General features: G+C 59.2%; 1 protein-coding gene across 1 annotated transcript; it reads right to left on the reverse strand.

Moving 5' to 3' along the window:
* Positions 1 to 453: 453 nt before the first annotated feature.
* Positions 454 to 21,851, reverse strand: DBH (dopamine beta-hydroxylase). The gene is made up of 12 exons (XM_022578225.3): positions 21,360 to 21,851; positions 19,030 to 19,176; positions 17,476 to 17,733; positions 16,334 to 16,510; positions 15,624 to 15,726; positions 11,706 to 11,872; positions 8,438 to 8,581; positions 7,937 to 7,975; positions 7,327 to 7,386; positions 3,277 to 3,404; positions 2,647 to 2,806; positions 454 to 1,662 (listed from the first exon to the last, which is right to left on the reverse strand). The coding sequence occupies exons 1-12, from the start codon at positions 21,708 to 21,710 to the stop codon at positions 1,531 to 1,533; spliced, it is 1,866 nt and encodes a 621-aa protein (XP_022433933.2). The 5' UTR covers positions 21,711 to 21,851; the 3' UTR covers positions 454 to 1,530.
* Positions 21,852 to 22,069: the final 218 nt, after the last annotated feature.

Genomic DNA, 22,069 nt, shown 5'->3' on the forward strand with positions numbered 1-22,069 from the left:
CAACCTCGAACCCTCTGCCACAGCTCTGGGCTGACGGGGACCCCTGTCTGGGCTGGCAGGTGGGCATGATCAGAGGGAAGGGGTCTTTTTGGGCCAGAAGACCAGGGCCGGAGGCTGGGCGAGCTCCAGCTGCCCTCCCAAGGGCTGCGCCCTGAGGGGAGGGGCCTCTCTCCCCGCTGTCGTCCGGGGCTCTAAAGATGACAGAGGGCTGGCCGCCCTGCAGCCTCTGTCAGGCCTGGCGTTTCACAGCCATCACGGCCTGTGACTTACTGCGCGGGAAGCCATGATTTATATGACTCAGTGCAGGGTGCCTGGGCCCGTTCGTCCGGTCTGTAATGAAGTGTCTGGCAGGAGGAGAGGCAGCGCTTAGCGGACGGCTGTTGGGGTGTAAGGCGGGGCTGTGGGGGGACTTGGAGGCCCATCCATCACCCTCTCTCTCCCCTAGAGGCTGTACAGAATTTTGCTGAACTGGCTGGACAGAGTTGAATCTGTCACTCCTGGCAGAAACCACCCAAGAGCTGAACTTGGCCTTCAACAGAGGCAGCGAAGAAAGAGGGAGGAACGTGAAGACTGACCCAGGAGGCGTGAGGCATGTTCTGCTCCGCCCGGGACAGGGTGCCTGGCCAGGCAGCACCACCCTGTACTAGCCGTCGCTGGGTGCCGCCCTGTGCATGAGTTTTATTGTTTCAGTAACCCGCACGGCGCTGGCCCCGTTTTACAGATGAGGAGACCAAGGGTCAGGGAGGTGGGGCTGGACTTCTAACGCAGGTCTGATTCCAGGGCCCGCTGGCTCCGTCAGCTGCCTGTCCCACCGCAGAGAGAAGCGACCTGGGCTATTAATTCCGCTTCCCAAGGAGCCGGCGCCCAGATCCTTGTCTGGATCTCTGCTGTCGCACCTTTAGGTGGTGGTGAGAGGTGCTGTTAGGGTTTCCCTTTAGGTGGGCGAAAATATCTATGTACCCTGCAATGGAGCAGTTTCCCCAGGCAAGTCTCTAACTAGCTAAATGGCTTGTCCTGTCTCTGTCGGCTGGGAAGACGCCCACTGCGACACGTGAGCCAGTCTGCAGGGACACGTTGAAGCAGCGCTCTCACCTGTCACATGCCCACACAGATCGCCATCAGCCGGGGCCGGGGACGCGGGGCCAGCTCGGGTGATGGCGGCCAGGCATGGCTCGTGTGCCAGGAGGCTGGCCCCTCCCAGAGAGATGGCAGGCCTTTCGGGGCCCTGGACTCTAGACCTCCGAGGGAGGTTACCCTTACGCTGCGTCAAAAGGGTGCGCAAGGGTCTCGGTCCACCCAGTCCTCGGTGGGTCAACAGGGAGCTGTCACGGGACCCTCTCAGCCATGCAGGGACTCCCCCGGGGGAGAATGCTGGAATGGACCCTAGTCTCAGGCAGTGGCTTGGTCCAGCCCCTCATCCTGGGCACACAGAGCTGCTCCATGGGGGTCTTCGTAGAGTAGGGGGGTGCGCAGAGCTGGCGTGAGCCCACAGGGACGGCGTGGATGGGGGAGCGAGGAGACCACACCCACTCAACCTTTGCCCCCGCCGATGCTGACCATGGTGGGGCCGGCGGGGCTCTGACCCCGGCTGGCTGGGCAGTGGCGGGTGGGCTCTTCCAGCTTGGAAATGATCTCGGGAAGGGGCTGCAGATTCCACTCGCCCTGCAAGGAAGGGACCAGGAGGTAAACTGAGGCTGGAGGGGTGAAGCGGAGGCCAGCTCCCCAGGCACTTTTCCGAATGACCTCTTTCCCTTAAACTCACCTTGTCCCAAACCAACCCCCCATTGCTACTTGGGGGTCCTCACCTGGAAGTCATCCTAGGCCCCCATGTGCCTCCTTGGCCGCCCCTCACTTCATTCAGAGAAGCAGTCAGAAGCCCTGGGCACAGGCTGATGTTTTAGCGATCCCCACCCCCCCCCCGCCCCATGACGAGGCTGCATCAAAGGGCACATTTTAACCGCATCAGACGTCTGCCCTAAACGGCTCTCTGACGCGCCGTTATGAGGCCCGCCCTTGGTGCCGGGAATGTTTGATTTATAGCAATTAATCCAGCTCCCAAATGCCTCCAGAAAACCTGCCTTCCAGACTTGCAGGCTGCAGAGCCCTCCACGCCTAACTCAGCACCAGCCCTGGCCTCAGACAGGCGGCTGGCCCGGGGAATACATGAGATGCCTTTGAATCCCAGTGGGTCTCAGATAAGGAGAGAAACCAGCCTGCAGTTTCAGACTGTATGGTTTCTCACCTGCCCCTCCCTAAGCACTTTATTTTTAGGCTCCGGGGGAGTTTGCTGGCGGCCTGCTCATACCACCAAGATTAGTCCCGTGATGTGACGGCATCAGAGAGCGGGTAGCGCCCTTCTGGGGTGGCTGTCAGTTTCTCCCTCTGCAGACCGTCAGCTGTCTGTCTGGGCCCGTCTGTCACCACCAGATTACTCAACTGTTTTGTGTGAGTGCGTCTTGCCAGCTCCTTGGGGTGGAGCCCTGTCACCCACACCGGGGTCCTCCGAGGGGCCTGGGGCACTAAGGGGTGGGCAGCCGCAGAACTTGCCGCTGGGGGTTGGGAAGGGGCTACGGCGTTTCCAAGGGCGGCGGCTGGCGTGCCCCTGACACACACACACACACATACACACACACAGGGCAGGCATACCTGGAAGCGGACAGCCGAGGACTTGTTGCAGTGCATGGAGATGGGGGCAAAGCTGTACAGAGCCTTGAGCACTTGGCGGTTGAAGGAGTTCCAGGGCACAGAGGCAAACTGCTCAGGGACAGAGGCTTGAGGGCAGGTGCAGACTTCCTCGCTGTTGAACCTTGTTGGGGGAAGAAACAGCCCAGAGTAGGGTATGGCAGAGGGGAGGGGAGCCCAGCAGGGCAAATGACGCCTCCCTGTAGATGGGTGGGGTCCCCAGAGTAGCTCTCAGGCCACCAGCCTCCTAACATACTGCCTTGGCCCTGACTCCCTGCTGGCAACGGCTAATAGGTTCATCTCTTCTGCCAGCTTGGATCAGTAGGGAATGGCTGCTCCAGGGCTGGGTGGAGGGGGCTTCTCAGGCCAAGTCCAGACTCACTAGGAAACAAGTGCGGGGATCGATTAGTGATGCCTGCCACAGACACCTCAAGGGGGAGTGGAGACATGGTTGCCACATTTGTGCTCCCCGTGCTCCTGGATTCCTCACTTTCGCCCAGCTGCCTAACAGGGCCTGGGGGGTTCTGGGTTGGGGTTCCCCTGCCATGCCCAGGGATGGGAGGCACAGCAGACGTGCTCCCCTGGAGCCATCACCTGTTCACAAGGTGGAAATACTTCTGCAGGAAGCCAGGGTCCACAGCACTCTTGCAGAGCTCCAGCTGTGTCAGGGGGTAGTAGTGCACATAGTTGACGCACATCTCCTCCAGGATCCCAAAGCCCCCCTGCGGGACGGAGATGACGCCCGTCAGCACCGGCGCTTTACTCCTGGACGCTGCCGCTCAACATCTCATATATTCACTGCATTCATGCATTCATTCGTTCCCTCATCACGCGGTGCCAGACCATGTTCTGAGCAAGCAAAGTCCCTGCCCTCTTGGAATTCCCAGCCTTTGCAGGTGAGACCAATAGCAAACCAGTCAGCCAGTACGTTCGTCTCGAGTGGTGGTAAGTGTTGCTAGGAATCAAACTACAACGGAGGCACCAGAGAGGGGTATTAGTGTACCCATTTTATGGATGCAGAAACTGAGTCCCAGAGAGGGTAAAGGGCAGGGCCTGAGTGGATGCAGGCTCCCGACCTTGGCTGGGGAGTTGTCCCCTCAGTCTGCGGTGTGAGCCTGGGGACTGGGGACAGCAGGGGAGGCCTCCCCTCACAGAAGACCCCGCATGGCCACCCATCATTTCCAGAACTCGGCTCTGGGAGGAGCAGGGGCTGCAGAAGAGGCGCCGGTGACTAGAGGCTGTCACAAGCCACCCAGGGAAACCTGTGGCTTTGTCATCCTGGGAGGGAGCGGAGTGCCACCAGCTTTAAGCCCCTGGCCAGGTCCCTGCTCTCAGAGCCGCTGAACGTGGAGCCCAGACCCAGGAAGAGGAGGAACCTGGCAGCAGAGGGGCCAGGCTGGAGGGAGCAGAGGTCCGCCTGGCAGCGGCTCAGACCCCAGCAGGGCAGGGGCAGGTTTGGGTGCATGGCCCCGGCCCACCTTTGCCTTGCCTAGGCTCCCAGCTCTTTGTGAACAATGGAGTGGGCCTGGAGGGGGGGGGTTATTTGGCTGGTGGGAAAGTTTGAGGGGAGAAAGGCATCTGCTTCTTTATGGCGAACAAAAGCGCCGTAAAAAGCCCAGCTGAGGGCTCACGCCAGGCAGTGGACAGGGAGCCTGGGCAGCTCTGCTCAAGGATGACTGTTTAAAAAGGAAATTCCCCAGGAGCCGCTGCCCCACTCCTGAGCGGCACCTCGGGGGAGGGTTTCACCTGTATTGTTCCCTGGTTCTGACCCCCCATTTCCCAAGGCCTCTGGGCCCTCCTGTCCTGGCCTCAGATCACGAAGATAACCTCCCTCCTGGAATTCCACAGATTCCTGTACCTCCTACTACTGCTTGTCTCAGACATCAAAAGAGAGAGTCCCGACCCTCTGCGGGCTGTGCTCAGGAAGCCCTCCCTTTGTCTCCACCCTGGGATGGAAATCACATTTCAGGCCCGGGGCTGTCAGAGTGTGGGAAGGCCCTGCTGCCCTCCGCTGTCATCCCGCCTGGTGACAGGGCCACCTCCCCGAGGAGGGTGTGGGGCGGTGGCCTGAAGCCCTCAGGAACACTCACGTGGCCAGAACATCCCTGGACGTGACACCATTTCTCCCGGATGAGGTCGGGTGGGGCAGGGAGCATGGCCCTCGCAGAAGCAGCACGGAGCAGGGCTTGGCCTGGGGGGCTCCCCTTCACCGTTCACGGGCTGGATGCCAAGCAGGTGCCTGACATCTCCCACCCTCAGCCCCAGTGGCCTCGCCCACAGGGTAGGAGATGCTGCGGTCCTGCCTGGGCCATTGTTCAGCTCATAGACTCCCTACCGAGAGGCAGCACGTGCAGTGTTGGCGCCTGGACCAGCCCTGCTCCCTGCCAGCTGGGTGCCCCCAGTTGCTCCATCTCACTGTTTCCTGGGACAGCTGCCTCAGAGGGTCCTGGCCAAGCTTCAAGCGTTCCTACGCACAGACAGGCTGAGTCATTACAGCAAGTCCTCCGCGTGGAGAAGGGCTAGGGTTAGGAGGCGCTCCACGTTAGCGGCTGTGTTATGTGCTGAGCCCCCCCTTGCAGTCTCATAAAGAAGGTGCTGCAGGGCTTCCCTGGTGGCGCAGTGGCTGAGAGTCCGCCTGCCGATGCGGGGGACGCGGGTTCGTGCCCCGGTCCGGGAAGATCCCACATGCCGCATAGTGGCTGGGCCCGTGAGCCATGGCGGCTGAGCCTGCGCGTCCAGAGCCTGTGCTCCGCAACGGGAGAGGCCACAGCAGTGAGAGGCCCGCGTACCGCAAAAAAAAAAAGAAGATGCTGGGGTTTAGGGCAGGGGTGCGTGCCTGCAAAGCTCTCCTGCCCCCCCCCCGCCACCAAGTTTGTGACCATAGACCCAGAGCAGTTGTCACCTTAAATCCAGACGGAGGGAGGGGTCACGAGGCAGGAAATTTCCAGGCACACAGCCCGGGGCTAAATGCCTGTTTAGCCCTAGTTGTCAGGTGTGTGACTTTCAGCAAGTGTCTCCCCTCTCTGAGCCTCAGTTTCTCACCCATGAAAACAGAGACAAGGATTCCTACCTTGCAGACTGGTGTGAACCCTAAATAAGAGGTGGAAACACCCCAGTGTCCATCCACGCGTGAATGGCAAACAACTGTGGTCCATCCACACGATGGAGTCTTATTCAGCCAGAAAGAGGAGTGAGGCACCGACTCACACTACGGCTTGGATGAACCTTGAAAACACGATGCTGAGTGAAAAAAGCCCGTCACAAAAGGGCACAGATTATATCATTGATCTGAAAGTCCAGAATTGGTAAATCCGTAGAGACAGAAAGTAGGTCAGTTATTGCTTGGGGCTGAGGGTATGGGGCTGAAGGATTTGGGGTTTCTTTTGGGGGCAGGAAATGTTCTAAAATTGACTGCGGTGACGGTTGCACGTAGCAAATATTCTAAATGTCATTGAATCGCACACTTGAAGTGGGTGAATTGTACAGCATGTGAATTACATCTCAATAAAGCTGTCTTAAAGGAAACTAAATGGGACAGAGAGTAGACGTTCAATGAACGTCAGCTGAATGAAGACAGAGCTGTACCGGGTGCAGACCAGAGTTCCTGGGTAAGGGAGGGGACAGCGCAGGCTGGGACTCAACACCAGGTCTGGTGCACTCGGAACCTCGTGATTCCCGGGATGATTCCTGGGACCTACGCTGACTATCGAGACAGTCAGAGATTCTGTCAGGAAGCGGTCAGTGCGCTCGGGCGGTCTTGGTCTGTGCCTGTTGACCCGGCATGATTGTTAACGGGGTCGCCCTTTGTTCTCAGAGGTGCCCCAGCTGTTCGATTCGTCACGTGGCCACCTATCTGTTGGCGCTGCCTGCACACCTAGCCCTGGACGGATCCTCCTCCTGGGCTGCCCACAGCCCAGCCCAGATGAACCCGTGCCCCATCCCTCCGGAGCAGAGTCAACTACATTTACACGGGATTGTCTCAGCACGAAGCCCAAAGGGGGCAGCGTAACAGCGAGCGTCTCTGCGGCCCCTTTATTTTTGCAGATTAACGGTGTGTTAGAAAAGCGGCTGCAGGTTTGTTACCAAAGGTGTGAGAATGACCTTTGTCCTCTGCCTGCCTGCCCACCTCCCCTCTGCCTGGCCCTCCCCGCCTCTCCCCCTCCTTGGTCTCTGTCTGACAATCGCCTCTCTTGGCCCTGCTCCCAACACTTCCACCACGTCTTTAGTTTTATCCCAACTCTGCTTGTCGCTGGTGGCAGGCCTGTCTCCTTGGGGGCAAGGAGCAACCTCACGCCTGTGGCCGCTCCCCAGCACCAGCTCTAGTGTTGCTATTTATTGCCGTGGCGCTCTACCTAGGGCAGCCGTCAAAATAACCCAGAGGGCTTGTTAAACCACGGGTCGCCGGTGTCACCACCCAAATTCCAGCTCCAGCTCGATAGGTCTGGGGAGGAACCAATGAGTTTACCATCGGTTTTTTTTTGCCAAGGTCCCAGGGGATGCTGACGTTGCTGGTACAGGGACCACACCCTGAGAGCCACTGGTTGATTGAATGAATGAAGGAGGGGCAGCCCTGCCCTCTGGTCTAGAGGAGATAAGACTTGTCCACGTGCTCTGCAGCAGATGGCAAGAAGCCAGGTGACTTACCACGGTGGCCAGCTTCCTGTCTCCCGTGTTGTATGTGCAGGAAGTAATGAGCACGTCTCCCTGAGAACCAAGCCGACAAAGGCCCGTCAGCACCGGCCCGCGTCGGGTACCGGGTGCGCTGGGCCCGTCCCACCTGGTGCCTGACTGCGGTAGTCAGTCCACTACTGAGGAGGCCAGCAGTGGGCCCAGGGTACCCACACATGAGGGTCCCTCTCTGAGTGTCCCCAGGGGGTGATTACTCGTCGGCCTCTGTGGCCCCCTCCTACATGGGACAGAGCCGGCTGGTGGTTGCCTGGGGCTGGAGGGACCCACAGTGACCCCCATGCCCTCATCTCTCCCTAAAGCTCTTGGGTCTGCGGTCAGCTGATCGGGCGGGAGGATGCTTGTCACCCCAAGTGCAGTCTGGTCCTGACCCCTCTACGGTCCCTCCGTGCAGTCCCGGTGAGTCTCACGGTGGGGCAGCCCCAGCCCCTGTCCTGCATGGACCTGGCTCTGGAAGGCCTTCCACAGCCTCTGCCCTCCCCCATTGCTTCCTGTCCCTCCCCACTGGGGACGGCACTCCTGGCACTCCTGCCCCCCCCACCCCCGCCGTCCCTAACCGGGCACTCACCGGGTGGACGGACACGACCTTCTTCAACATGCGGATCTCCTGGGGTGGGCAGAGTTGGGGGGAGGGGAGGGGCAGAGAGGGGGAGGGGCAGAGCAGGGGGGAGGGGAGACTTCAGAGTACTGCAGACACAGCCCCCCCGATTCCTCTATGGGAAGCCAGGACTGGCTAAGTTTGGCCTCTGGTCAGGAACAGATTAGGACAAGAAGGTGGTCATCTAAGATGGATGTTACCATCAAGCTGCCAGGGTCCCCCGAATCCCTCAGTCGGCTACACGCCAGGATCCCCCACTGGAGTCCCTCCCCCAGATGAAATCAGCAAGAGGAACCGGCTGGCTGTGTGTGCTCCTCGGGTGTCTGGGCCTGGCCCAGGAGAGGGAGCCCCGGAAAGGGGACGTTTCTATGGCCGTCGGGAGAGGGAGGGTCGGACAGCCCACAGCCATGCCCTGCGCGGGCCGGCAGGGTGGGGCGGGGAGGGGAAGGGGTGCGGGGTGGTGGGCCCTACCTGGAAGTGAGGGCTGTAGTGGTTGTCTCTGTTCACAATCTCCTTCTCGCGGCCGTCCCGGGCCAGCACCGTGACCACCTTCCTGCCCGTCAGGTGCGTGTGGAGTTGAGAGGCGAAGATGTGGATTCCGGAAGGAGGCAGAGCCTGCGGGGATGGGGGGGGGGCGTCAGGGCCTGGCCACATGGTTGTCTGCACCCCTAGGGCCAGAGAACGGCCATGTGAGTACTTCCCTGGACCGTTTGCATCACCCAGGCCCTTCCTTCTCCCGGATCGGTGAAACCCCCCATCAGAAAACTCAGTAGAGGGACGTCCCTGGCAGTCCAGTGGTTCAGAATCTGCCTTCCAAGGCAGGGGACGCAGGTTCGATCTCTGGTTGGGGGACTAATATCCCACGTGCCTCGGGGCAACTAAGCCCACGCGCCGCAACTGGAGAGAAGCCTGAGGCTCGTCCGGCTGCCGACGGCTTCCCTTTGGGTCCTCTCTTGAGCCTCCGAAGGCTGGTCGGTTCATTCTGCCTCTATTCCACAGACTCTAGGGTCCTCACGTCCGGCAGATGACGTGGGACAGCAGTGCCAGCCGTCCTGTCCAGCCTCTGCCAGCCTCCAGCACTGGCAGGTCCCCAGCTGCCCTCGGCACGACCTCCCTTCATCCGCGTGAGAGCCAGGCCGCTGTTCCCTGCTGTCACCGTCACCTGGTACTACAGCCGTGGTGTGACCGTGAAGCTGCAGGCGGGCGGCATGGAGGAAACAGGCCAGCTCTCACATCACCACCAGGGCAGACGGCCATTTTCCAGATGTTTCCCTTGCGTTAACATTCACTTGATTTAGACAGAACGTTTCCTAAAACGGATTACACACGTCAAGCTTTTTCTGCTCGACGTGGTCATCTCCCTGACCACACACCGCCGTGTTCGTCCACCCCACCAGCTGCTCAGGGAGGTCCTGGTGCCCTCGTCCCGTCACTGAGCGACCCCAGGCTGCTGCACTTCTGCACGTCACCCGATTTCACGTTTGGCTTCTATCTTGTTCTCCTCCAGCTACTGTCCCCTGCCCTCATCATTATGAGGACTGGGAAACCTTGTGGCCACATTTGTGACCATTGGGGCCAGGCCTGGGAGCACCTGCTGACCAATGGGGCCCTGGGTTTCTCCCGTCTGGTCCCCAGAGGCCGACCACTGGCCCAGAGTCGTGGGTGTGTGACAGGTGCAGGGGGATTGCTGTCCTGGGGCCTGTGGTCCAAAACACTGTACTTCTTCTTGGCTTGTCTTGGGTGAGGATACCTAGACCAGGCCAGACTTCCGACTGCAGAAATTACGCCCCTCGGAGGTCTGCTAACGGAGATGAGATCCCCCACTCTGCCGGAGGCCCTTCCATGAGAGTCCACAGAAATGCGATTTTCACAAAGAATGTACCATTTAAAGGGGAACAAGAAAACTGAGTTATTTTTATTTTGGGCTGTAAAGTATTTAGAGACTCTGGTGAGAGAAGGCAGGTCTGCATTCCCAGGCTGGTGACAGGCATATTCTCAAGGTCAGCGGGTCAACATGACCCGTGTACCCCTGGCAAAGGTCAGTCACTTGGCCTGGGGCCCCTCTTTGCCGGTGAGTCTGCAGCCCCAGCTCCAGGCTCAGGCCACAGAGACTTTCACACGGCAAGGTGTCACCACGTTCTGGGGACACGGGAAAGTGTCAGATGCTGGTGTGGTTACGGTTTGTCACCCCTGGTCTCAGATAAGAGCTGACCCACCGTGGATGCAGGTGAGGCCAGTGCAGTCTGACAGCTCTGTCCCTTCAGTTCGAGGGCCCTTTGCTTGCCTAAGACTTGGAGGCTCAGGGAGCTCCCGGGAAGAGCAAATCCCAGGGAATCCATTCACTGAGAAGACAAATCCGCATATAAACCGCATCACAAAGCAGGCTGCTGTGTGAAGTCAGAGAGACCCGTGTTTGACTCCTCACTCTGCAACTGGAGGCACTGTGGCCCCGGCAAGCCTCAGTCTCCCCATCTGTGAAGTGGGGACGCTAACACTCACCTTGCAGGTCATCGTGAGAAGCAAAGGCACCACATGGGAGGGAGTGTTTGCGGCATTCCCAACAGACCACGCCGTTAACAGCCACCATATAGAAAGAACTATTGGTTTCTACCAGTAGTAAGACAGACAACCCACTAGAAACACTGGACAACGTTATGAACAGATATTCGCAGAAAGGAAGGGCAAATGGCCAAGAAACAGGTGCAAACACCCTCAACTTCTACAAATGGGGAAATTCAAATTGAACGACAGTGATGTTTTTCTCCCAAGTGATTGAGAAAATATTTTAAGCATTGATAATATGGTGGGTCAGTAAGTCTGGGGTACCAGGCACCCTCTGGTACTGTGGGGGGAAGAAGCCCCAGAACGGGCTTTCTGGGGGGGCTTTTTGCCAGATTTATTCAAATTAAAGCTCACATCCCTGTGCGTGGCAATTCCACCTCTAGAATACACCTGATACACATTTCCCGCGGGCACAGAATTTCCCTGAGGGCTTCTTCCTGTTAGTGGAAAGTTGACAGCAGCCTGGATACTGGTGACGAGGGGACAGTTCAGCACAGGCCAGGATGGGGGGAGGCCGGGGAGAACCGAGGGTCCAGAATTTGGGGAGTCACTTCCGCTCCTCCCGAAGCTCGGTCCCTCCATCTGCCCCCGAGTCTAAGCGTTACCTGTACCACACCTGCCCTCGCACGGCAGCCCTGGGGATCAGTGCTCCCTTGTGTCCTGCGCCCCAGGCACTTCGCTCGCCTCACCTGGTCTGGCGCCAGTGAAGTTCCCACTGAATCCGTGCTGTGCGTCGGTTAAAGGGCGTCACGGACAAACGTTCACTATTCAGTTTGTTTTTAAACGTGCCGCATGTAAGGGCTTGTAGAAACAGGTAGGGAAAAAGTCCGAAGGGGCACAAGAGATCCAGCAACTGGCTACCTTGGGGAGGGGGAGAGGCTGCGTTTCTCATGGCGAATGCGTTGTCTATCTCATTCATAGGATGGACATGTATTTTAAACACTGGTTCAGGTTTGGACTAAATGGGAGCCAGTTATTACTGGAGAGGAAGGTGCAGACGCACGCCGGCCGGTGGGAAGGCTCCTTGGCATCCAGAGGAGGTGGGGGGGGGGGCGCTGGTGGAGCTGCAGGGTGGGGAAAGCAAAGCCACAAGCCACCGACCTCGGCCCCCACCCTCGGGGCCTCAGCAGGGGAAGCAGGGCGGTGCCAGGCCCAGCCCCATGTCCGGCCCACTCACCAGCTGGGTGCACTTGTCCGTGCAGTAGCCGGTGAGGACGAAGCCCGTCTCCTGTGGGGGGATGGCCATCACAGGCGTGTACACCAGGCCCAGCTCCATGATGCCCGCATCGAAGCGCCGCAGCGTGGCTGTGTAGTACAGGCGGATGCCTGAGGAGTCGCGCCGGCCTGGGAGGAGGAGGGACGGAGGTGAGCGGAGCCCCTCGCCCCGACCCCCGCCTGGCACATGGACCCCACTAGCCACCCTCAACCAGGAGGCACCAGTCACCCACACCCGCACCCGCCTGCATTTGTTCCCACACCTGTTTACCCCAGGCGGACGCCATGGTTACAAGGACCAATTCACCTGTGCAATTCCCACGTGCAAGGCAAAGGCCATTGTTTCTGTGAAAACGAGGTGAATGCTTTGGAAAGACTTGATTAAGGCAACGAAAGAAAACCCAAAACCGTGCTGTTGAACCGGGTCGGGTGAGATGCCTGCAGTGCATTTAGGAAGCTCGCCAACACCTCGGAGGGCTTGGGAAGTACTTTGATGTTCTTCCTGCTGGTTCAAAGGGCTCTGAGCTGGAACTGACCAGCAGGACACCTGTCGGTGAGGTTTGGGCAGAGAGCAGGGCGTGGCCACTCTCACAGAGGAGCCTCGGCCCCATCGGGCAGGTGAGCGTGAGTCTGTGTGGTGAAGTCAGCAAGAAGCATCTAAGGCACATCCTTCTTGTGGCCTCTCTCCCTCCTTCCTCCTTTGATTGCTGTCCTGCAGGGTTGACCCAGGGGCTGCGTATGCTGGGAGGACATCGCAGGAGAAACCTAAGCAGGAGCGTGGACCCCTGGAGCAGGGTCAGCGCTAAGGGTGTAGCCCCCCCGGCTCACACGCCGTCCCGGGTCCCATCTGCTCAACAGTGTGCTGTGTGCTCTCAGGCAAGTTGCTGTCCCTCTCTGGGCTCGAAGTCAAGGACCTGTTCCAAAGAAGAATTTGGTGCTTCTGCCCATCATGTTCCAGCCACACCTGCCAGGTCTTCTTGTAGTTGACAAATTGGAGAGTCCACGGCTCCCTGGGCAGCCTCCCAGTGGTCATACGAAGCTGACGGACGGAGGTCTGGGGATGCCGGCACCCACAGGTCTCGAGTATCCCTTTCCCTGCCAGGAGTCGGTCAGCGAGGCCCTGAGCATCTCGGGGCTGGTCCCATGGGAGAGGAGTAGGGGCTGGACATGGCCCATCCCCTCGGAATGGGCAGGAGAGCTGGGAGCTGGGCGGGGGAGCCCGTGTAACGGAAGAATCATCCTCCCGCAATGACAGATGGGGAAACTGAGGCCAGGAACCTGAGCTGAAGACCCTGCTCAAGATTGCAGGGCTGGGAAGTGGCCGAGCTGGGACTCCAGCCCAGGGCACCTTTGGGGGCAGGGCTGTCTCCCTGCTCAGCTGCTCTGAGGTGGAGCAGAGGACACACCGTCTTGCCTCTGCCGCCCTCCCTCCCTGCCCCGTTCTCCTCCTGCAATGTCCAGACTCAGCCTCTGTATCTCTGGGCTGATTACATCAGAGGATAATAATAAAAAGGGAGATGCAATTGGTTAAAATTCAGATGGGGATTAAATAGTGAAATAATTGTTGAATTTTGATATTTAGAGAAAAGAGACCCATCTCCAGATTTGCAAAGTGACAGGAGCATCCTTATATCTGGCAAAAGATCCATAAATACAAGCAGATAATCAGGAAGAGACAGACTTCCCTGATGCTTAAGGAGTTTTCAAAAATCCGTTTGCTTTCAGGCTTTAAATGAGCAATAAATCCCGTGTCATGCCAAGGCCCAGGCTGACGGATACGCCTCTGTGTGCTCTGGAGATAATTCCAGTGGTGGCGGGAAGTATTAGTTAATGCAGCCAGGAAGAAGGCGCTGGTGGCTACTGGTTGAGCACAGCCCGGTGCCCGCATCCAGTTGGGAGCTTTCCCAGCCTCAGGACAGCTGAGGGAGGTCAGGAAGCAGGGGTAGGGGTCACCCACCCAGGGTCCCGCAGCGAGGGAGACACAGGCTGGGACCTGGCCGGGAGCTGATGTCTCATCTCTCAGACTATTTCTGCCCCTCACTTACACAAATGAAAAATGTCATGTAAAAAAAGAGAGAGTGAGTGAGAGGAAGAGGGCTACGTGACAATATATGGCAGGAGATGCTGGTGAAACAGAGAGAGGAAAATGTTGTCCGTTTCGGATACAGTATCAGCTGGCAGCATCACCCTAAAGACTGACGCTGGTTGTTCCTCCTTCAGGTACAGGATGACCCAGCAGTCCCTGCTATCTGCCCGCACCTCTCTTTCCCATCCCCTACACTGCAGCCAGGCTGGACCGCCTGTCTCCCTTTCCCACCTCCGTGTCTCTGAACAGCACAGCCTATCCCTCCATCTGGAATGAAGCACCTGTCAGCTTCCCCTGTGAAAATGCTCCTGTCCTCCGAGGCCCAGGTCACAAGCCGCCATGATGCTGCCCAGGCCGTGTGGACCCTTCCTTTCATAACTTCTTGCACTTTGCTTGTGTCTCCCTCCTAAAAAGCCTTTGCACCTTTCTGGACCTAAGGTCTGGTGTGGTAAATTGGGGAATGAGACATGATCCTGCATCTCACAGGAGGGGGCCTTGTGGATTTCTGTTTGCCTAGTATAAATTCAACAGCGCGAAACAAGCAAGAGCCACCCCTCCAGTGCCCAGGGCAGACATCGCTAATCAATCCCAGTACGGCCTTCAGCTGCCTTTCCAGCAGGGAGCTGGAGCTGCAGCTGAGGGTCAGTCAGAGGAGTCCCGGTGAGCAGAACCTGTTTGCCACCCTGACACAGAGCACATGGAAATAAAATCCCATCGACACATTCACACTCCAGGCATGCATTTACTCTCTTGTGACAGGTTTTGAGAAGCAGGAGGGAAGTTCATAGCCAGAAACGCCCCCCAGTGAGCCAGGCACTCCCGTTGCCCTGAGGACAGTCCTGGGGCCGTGCCTCCCAATGGTCAAACCATTGGCGGCTGGGTTCTAGGCAGGGATCGTGTTGGCTCTGGAGTGGTCTGCATCCTGCCATCCTGCCATGTGCCCTGTCCTGGCCCAGCCTGTTCTGGGGACAGCAGAGCCACCTCTCATGGGTGCTGGAGAGTCACCCCTTTGGGGAGGGGAGGTCAGGGATGGGGGGGCATCTCCTGGTCTGAGCAGCCTCACAGAAGTTAGATTTTCAGGGGAGACGGCACATGCGACCACTCCGGCCTGTGACCTCCCTCCATTGTCTGTGACCCCGTTGGTTGGCACACCTGATGCTAGCCTTCTGCTCTGTCGGGTGCCAATGAGGAAAGGGTGTGGGAGGAGGGGTGAGCTGTGTTTACTCAGATGGACCCGACATCTAAATGATTCCTTAAAGCTTCAGAATCAGACCAAGCTTGCCAGGTTCAAGTGTGGGCTCGGCCATAGCGTGGCTGCACCACCGAGGCCATGCAGACGGGTCAGACCAGACCTGCTGGCTCTAAATTCCTACTCGCTTCATGGCCCTGGAGGCATCCCTTTACCACTGGCCTTAATTTGCTCTTCTGCAAAATAGGCACACAAGAAACCTCTACCTGCCTTTCCCAGGTGGTACCTGGGACAGCGTCGTGTGGATGGCAGCTGGTGTTTATGAAGGGGGAGGGGTGAAGATGCTGGGCCCCCACCGTGCGGATGAGCCAGCCGATGAGACTCTGCCTGGGGAGCCCACCGCAGGCCCAGGAGACGGGCAGTGAACAAGAGACAAGAGGGACGCAGGCCGCGGTGGGCCACGCGACAAGGAGGCTAGACCTGGGGGGAGAGGGATGCGGTGCTAAGCCCCGCCAGCCCGGCTATCTTCCTAACTGGGTATGGCCGCGCCCAGGGTTCCCGAGGGGAGGACGGTAAGGCTGGAAGCACACCTCAGAGCTCCCTACCTTTTATCATCAGCGGGTTGTGGTAGTGGACTTCCAGGCGGAGAAATCTGGAGGACCCAGGGCCCCCGAAAGCAAGGCCGGCTTCCTCTGGGTAGTAAAAGGCCTGCAGGGAGCAGGGAGGGTGGGGTCAGGCCAGGCAGACAGACTGGGGTGTCAAGAGAGGGGTCCCGGGGCGGTCAGGGCATACCCACCCATGTGCTGGGGCCTGAGCTGCAGCGAGCGCTGTTGGCGGGGCAGCCAGATTAGGACTCTCCCCCTGATGGGCAGCTCATTACCAGCCCATGCAATGTTCCTATTAGACTCGGGGTCAGGGAGCGGGGAGAGCTCATGCCCCCAGGCGAGCCCACCGCCCAAGCCCCTCCTCTGAGCCGGCGGAGGAAGCTGCTGGAAGACCCTGGACACAGCCCAGGGAGGCCAGCCCCGGGACCACCCTGTGCACAGACCCCTCCAAGTCCAGCGGAACTTGATCGGGGGAATGAGAGCGATGCCCACGAGGAATGTTAGGTTGTGGGGCTCCTGCATTTTTACAGGAAAGTAACGGAGGCTGGAGAAGGCGTTCGTGGCCCAAAAGAGCCATGGGATTCCAACAATGCACAGGTGGTGGGGAGACGGGGTTATTCGGGGCCTGGGTTGCCCTGGGGGCCTCACTTCTTGAAGGCTCTCATGCATAACTGGGGGCCCCCTGGGGAGATGCTGGGAAGGGCACGCACCTTGGCGCCCAGGGCCCAGGCAGCCAGCACGTGGCGACAGTAGTTGAGCCTCTCCGGCTTCATCTTGGAGTCGCAGGGCCCGCTGAAGTGGGGGAAGCTCTCGAACTCGGCTGCGCACTGGAAGACCTCCATGTGGTGCACCAGGGCCTCGTTGCCCTCGGTGACGATGGGCTCGTACTGCGGGAGCAGAGCACCCACTGGACCTGGGACAGTGGACCCCGCCCACCCACCTGCTCACCCCCACTGGTGGGGCTCTCACCCAGCAGCTCCCTTCCGTGGGCCTCTGCTTGCCTCTCTGTAAAATGGGAGGGTTGAGCCAGGTGATTTCCAGGGGTGCTTCTGGGGCTCAGGGTTTTGGGGGTGGAGCCACCACCCTGGAACCAGAATCTGCCAGCAGCTCACGGTGAGCTCAGGAGCAAAGGGAAGGGGACCCAGGCCAGTCATTTCCCGATAAGGGGCTTGGGGGACAGGAAGGCAGCAGTCCTCGTGTGAACGTGGCAGTGGCTGCACAGACACACGGAGACTGCCCAAGGCAAGGCTGAGCCTAGGGGGCAGGTGCAGCACTGAGTCAGGCCCACCACTTCCTGCTGTGTGACTTTGGGAACTCACACTACCTCTCTGGGCTGCACGTCCTCGAATGGAAATAAGAGTGATAATATCTAGCACTATGTGTGTAGTATTGTGGTGATGGAGGGGGTAAACCACCTCCTCTTTCCCCCGGGCCAGGCAAAGAGGGGACATTCAACAGCTACCGTCGTTACTGTTATATCTCCAGGAAGGTGTTTAGAGCAATTGAGCTCTGAGTTGAGTTGTTATTTCATGAAGGAGGAGGGTGTCCTGACGGACAGATAAATAGCTAGACAGCAGTTCCAGTCCCAAGATAAGATGCAAAAATCAAGACATCAGTTGCCTGTGGTCCAGGCTGGGAAGCTGGGGTGCAGCAGCCCTGGGAGGGTGGGGACTGAGCAGGGTGACGGGGGGCGGGGCAGAGCACACCGTGGCTGCAGAAAGTTCAGACCCTGCCTGGGGTCCACACCACAGAGGTCACTGGTCCAAGCAGGACCATGGACAGCTCCCCAGGGCAGAACACCTCTGAGGCCCCAGGTGGGAGGCAGAGCTGGGATAGGACTGGGCCCACGTACCATGACGATGTGGTGCCGAGGGAAGCCGTCCGGGAGCTCGGTGATGTAGCACCAGTACGTAGTTTCCTGGCTGGGGACCAGGACGTCTGGGGCGCGGATCTCCATGGTGCGCATGTCCGAGGGCAGGGCCGGGATGGAGATGTTGGGCTTCAGCAGTTGCACCCTCTGTAGCCCCGTCTGCAGGCTGGAGACGTTGATGGCCTCCAGCGACTGGAACGGCTCCTCCAGGATCCCATACACCAAGTGGACGGTGCCGTCCTGCAGGCGAGACAGGGCCCGGCACTCACCCACTCACACCCCCAGAGTTGGGCTCCTGGTAACCGGGGAGATGCCAGGTCCCTACCCACACTTGCCTGGCTGGTGACATGCCCGATTCTCACCTCTCCGAAGGAGGGGAGCTTTGAGGCTCTGTGTGGACCTGGCTGGGATTAAATCCAAGGCCGACCACCCCCAGAGCCCACGGTTTGCACCAGCCATTAATACATGTTGTCTTCCTAAATGCTTTCTATCTACATTTGCTTAGCATCCATTCAACTAACCATTGCTGGGTCGCTTTGAACCAGGCCGGCTGGCTCACCTGGGACATGTGTTCCCTCCAGCACCCCCAGGGTCACTGGGGACAGGGCTGTTTTCTGCACAGGTGTCTCAGAGCTCCAGGCAGGAGGCTTCCCCACACCCAGGCTGGAGGCTCTGAGCTGAGCACACATTGGCACCAGACGCCATGCAAAGTTCTGGGAGAGGGTCCTCTGCCTGCCCTTGCCCTTGTCCATGCGGAAGGTGAGCCAGGAGGGTAAGGACTCAGACCTCCTTCTGGAAGGGCACTTCCTCTGTCTCCAGCTCTGTCCCCTCTCTGCCGTGTGTCCCTGGGCAAGTCCTCCCCTGTCTGGCCTCAGTTTCCTCGTGTAGCACTGGGCCAACCCATGTCGCTGACACGTCATAAAGGTAACACAGACTTTGGGTGTCAAGGTGCATTGGAAAGTGGAAAGGATTTTGCCTTCAGGAGATAACTGGTTTGTTTTTCCCTAAGGGTCTTGGAGCAGCGTGAGAAGCCTAAGGATTTTTAGATCTGTTGCGGCTGTGAATTCCTAGACAGAGCAGGTCGAGCCTTACAGATCATCTAATTCCCTTTTCTCCTTTTACAGACAGGTAAACTGAGGCCCAGAGGAGGAGGGGACCTGCCCTGAGCCTCACAGCCCGTTGTCCACAGAGCCAGCCTGGGAAACCAAGTCTCCTGGGCTCTTTCCAGAATTCTCCTGAAGATGCTGGACCAGGAAGAGAGAACTAGTCAGGAGGAAGACCACTCAGGTCCCTGTCTGAAAGCTTCAGGGCGAGACCAACATCTAGAAACACGTCAGCTATGTGTCAACCAAGAGCTGCTTGCTTGAGGGATCAGACGCCGACGGCAGAGCTGGTTTCTCCCCACCTGCCTTGTCCCCACCCAGCCGCCTCTGGAATCCACGCTCTCTGTGCACGGCTGGCCCAGGGATACCGCCCTGGTATGCGAGAGGGCTCCACGCAGCCCACGGTCTCCTGGGCAAGCGGGCTGCCACCCACCTCGATGAGGTAATCCTTGGGGTCACAGGTGCCAAAGGGCCTCTTGAACAGCAGGGACAGGCCTTCCCGGGTCCTCTGTGCCCGCAGCAGCTGGTAATCCTGCTGGGCGTCCAGATGGATCTGCCCCTTCTGGTCACTCCAGGCGTCCTGTAGAGGCAAGGGCGGGCTCGGAGCACAAGGGGCCGAGTTCAGGGTTGGCCGCCCGCGGTGCAGCCCCTGGACACATCTCGACCTGGGGCTCCTGGGGTTCTGCCCGGGGTGGGCGTCACGCCCACACTCGGTGTCTGCCTGAGACAGTGGAGTTGACCTCCAACTGCACTCTCTTCCTCTGTGCCCTTGACACACGGCCCCAGGACTCACTGGGGCTGGTTAGCCATGCAGCTTCCCAGACCTCTGGGTGGGACCCAGGAGCCTTAGACAAAGAATCGCCTTTGGTCTGTGGAGGGAGGGACCTTAACAGCACACGGAGCCTCGGAGAGGGTTTGGGGGGCCCACCCCGCACTTGCACACCCCTGAGAGTAAGCCCGCCTGAAACGCCGCCCCCCGGCATCTTGCCCACCTCGCCCTAGTCTTAGCCTTGCCCGGAGAGGGTAAACCGAGGCCCAGGAGGAAACGGACCCGCTGCATTTCCCCAGGATGTCCGAGGGTGGTGGTTCTGGCCAGACCCTGCCCTCCCCTCTTCCTAGCTGTTTCCCTGGCACCAGGCTCTAAGGCTCGGCCACGCCGGGGCTCCAGGCCAGGGCCCAGAAAGCCGTCCACCTGGCAAGGAGGCTGTGAGGGAAACCCTGCCCCCGACCAGCAGGCCACTATTCCAGTTCAGGAACAACACGGGACCACCAGTCCTTGGCCTTAGGATTTTCTTAAACCCTGCATTCGGGGCTGAAGCATGTTTTCCTCATTTCCTTGAGCAAAAAAGAAACCTGCAAAAGATTTTGCCACATTTTCCCTAGAGAAAAGCACAGTGGAGCTCGTGCTGGGGTGCACCGCTGATCTGCAGAAGGACTCATTTCAAACAGAAGCAGAAAGCCGGCTTGTGAGCTTTCGGCTGGAAGTCTAGAATTAATTGTTGAACATATTTGCTAAAGGAGGAAAAACAAGTCTGACATTTGTTTGCATAGGAATTTGTTGGGCAAATTAATCCTGCCTGTGCTGGAGGACCAAGTGACCCCAGCTCTCTTGGCAGCCGGGGAAGCTGCTCCCGGGCTTGGCGGCTCCTCTGGGACGCGCTGCCCAGGTCTTTCTTGGCCGTGACCCGTAGCCACTGAGCATCCTGGTGGAGGAGAGGTGGGACAGCCCGGGTCCCAGGAGGCCCCACCCCGTCTGGCTGGTGGTCGGGCTCACCCACCCTCCCCTGGGAAGTGGGCAGAGCTCCTTCCTGCCTGCAGAGTTGTGGCAGGGGTTGGACAGAGCACCGCCGGGTTCCAGAAAGACCAGCTCGTGTGAACTCACACATCGCAAGAAGGTGGAGAGGGATTATTGTACCCACTCTGCAGATGAGGTACGCGAGGCCGGGGGCCTGTCCTGACCCTGGCTCGGTGCGCCGCTGGATTCCCACACTTAGTTGAAGGAAGAGCCCCTCTGCTCACAGATAAAGTGCCTCCCTCCTGCGTCTGTTTCCGTGAGAGAGTTGGGTTTGGTCCCCAGAGAGGTCAGGGTGGAAGAATGTAGGGTGGCGGCTCAGGGCAAGATGGCTAGGCTCCCCCAACCCAGAGGGCCTCCCTTCAGCTTGTCGAGGGCCCCCAAAACCTCTCTCCTTTGAAGGGAAACCTCCCCCCACTCCTCCCTTTCTGGCAAGAATGGGGGTGAATTTCGGGCGTGGAGTGAAGCGCACGCCCTCAGCGTCCTGGCTTAACTCCACGGACGGTTCGTTCCACGCCTGGGTTGGGGGCCGGGGAGTCTGTACCTGCTCAGGTTACCCACATGAGCCAGCACCGCGTCCTTGGCAGTGGGCAGGCAGGCCAGCCACCGTGCTTGGCCGCGTGTGACCTCTGGGCGTTGTTCGTGCGGGTGGGTACGTGGCGGCCGCCCTCCCGAGGGCGGGGGCGGTGGAGGACGTGTGTTTATGTGGCGAGTGTGTCCTTCGTGTGCGGCTGTGCTCCTTGGGCGCGCTGAGGTCTGTCATTTGGGGTGTGCAGTCAAGGACCGTGGAAGTCATCTACTTCCCATTTTGTCCTCACATCAGCATCCCCGAGATGCCCAAGCTTGGGACACAAGGGATGCTCAGAGTAAACGTGACCAGAGAGGCAGAAGGGAGACTTCCTTTGCCAGGTTAAGGACGGTGAGTGTAGAGGAAAAGGCAAGTTCAGGAGCACTGCGGAGGGAAGACTCACCCCAAAGTGGGCACTGTCCCCGTCGGTCCAGAGCACGACCAGGTCGGCGTTCTCCAACTCGCCACGGTCCGACATCCCAAACAGGACGCCGGCCTTGAGCTCCCGCACCAGGAGCTGGAAGTGGACAGTCTCCTGCACGTAGCTGACATTCCACGACAGCTCCAGGGTCCCCTCGGGGTCCAGGGGGATGCGGTAGGGGAAGGGGCTCTCGGGGGGTGCCGAGCCCTGCAGTGCGGCCACCAGGATGACCAGGAAGACGGCCACCGCTGTGCCGTACATGGAGGCCGCCTCGCGCACGCTGGGGCTGGGGACCTGCATGGCTGGGTGAGCTTGGCCGCCCCACCTGGCCATTTATGTCTCGGCCCCGCAGGGGGTGGGCCCGGGCTCCACCGGTAATCACATTTGTCTGGTGGGGAATTCAATTGTCCCACAGTGACCCTCCCACCAGGCCGGGCCCCAGGCCAAATGCTTTGCTGCCCTCGCTTCTCCTAATTGGCACTAATGACACATGGACATCGTCAGTGGGAATTGAAGCAGACAGGCTGGTTTCCTTCGCTCTGAATAGTCTCCGAGAGGTGTCCGGAAAGGGCTCCTCCCTGCAGGCGGCCTCCAGCCAGGTGCTGGCCCGACCACCAGGCTGGCTGCCTGGGCCTGTCCCCGCAGAGCTGACGGATTGGGCCCATGTGCTGCTCCACCGTGGATGGGCAGAC

Source organism: Delphinapterus leucas, chromosome 6 (genome assembly GCF_059928025.1).
Source record: "Delphinapterus leucas isolate spDelLeu-1000000601 "Yukka" chromosome 6, BTC_Dleu_Yukka2, whole genome shotgun sequence".
NCBI lineage: Eukaryota > Metazoa > Chordata > Mammalia > Artiodactyla > Monodontidae > Delphinapterus > Delphinapterus leucas.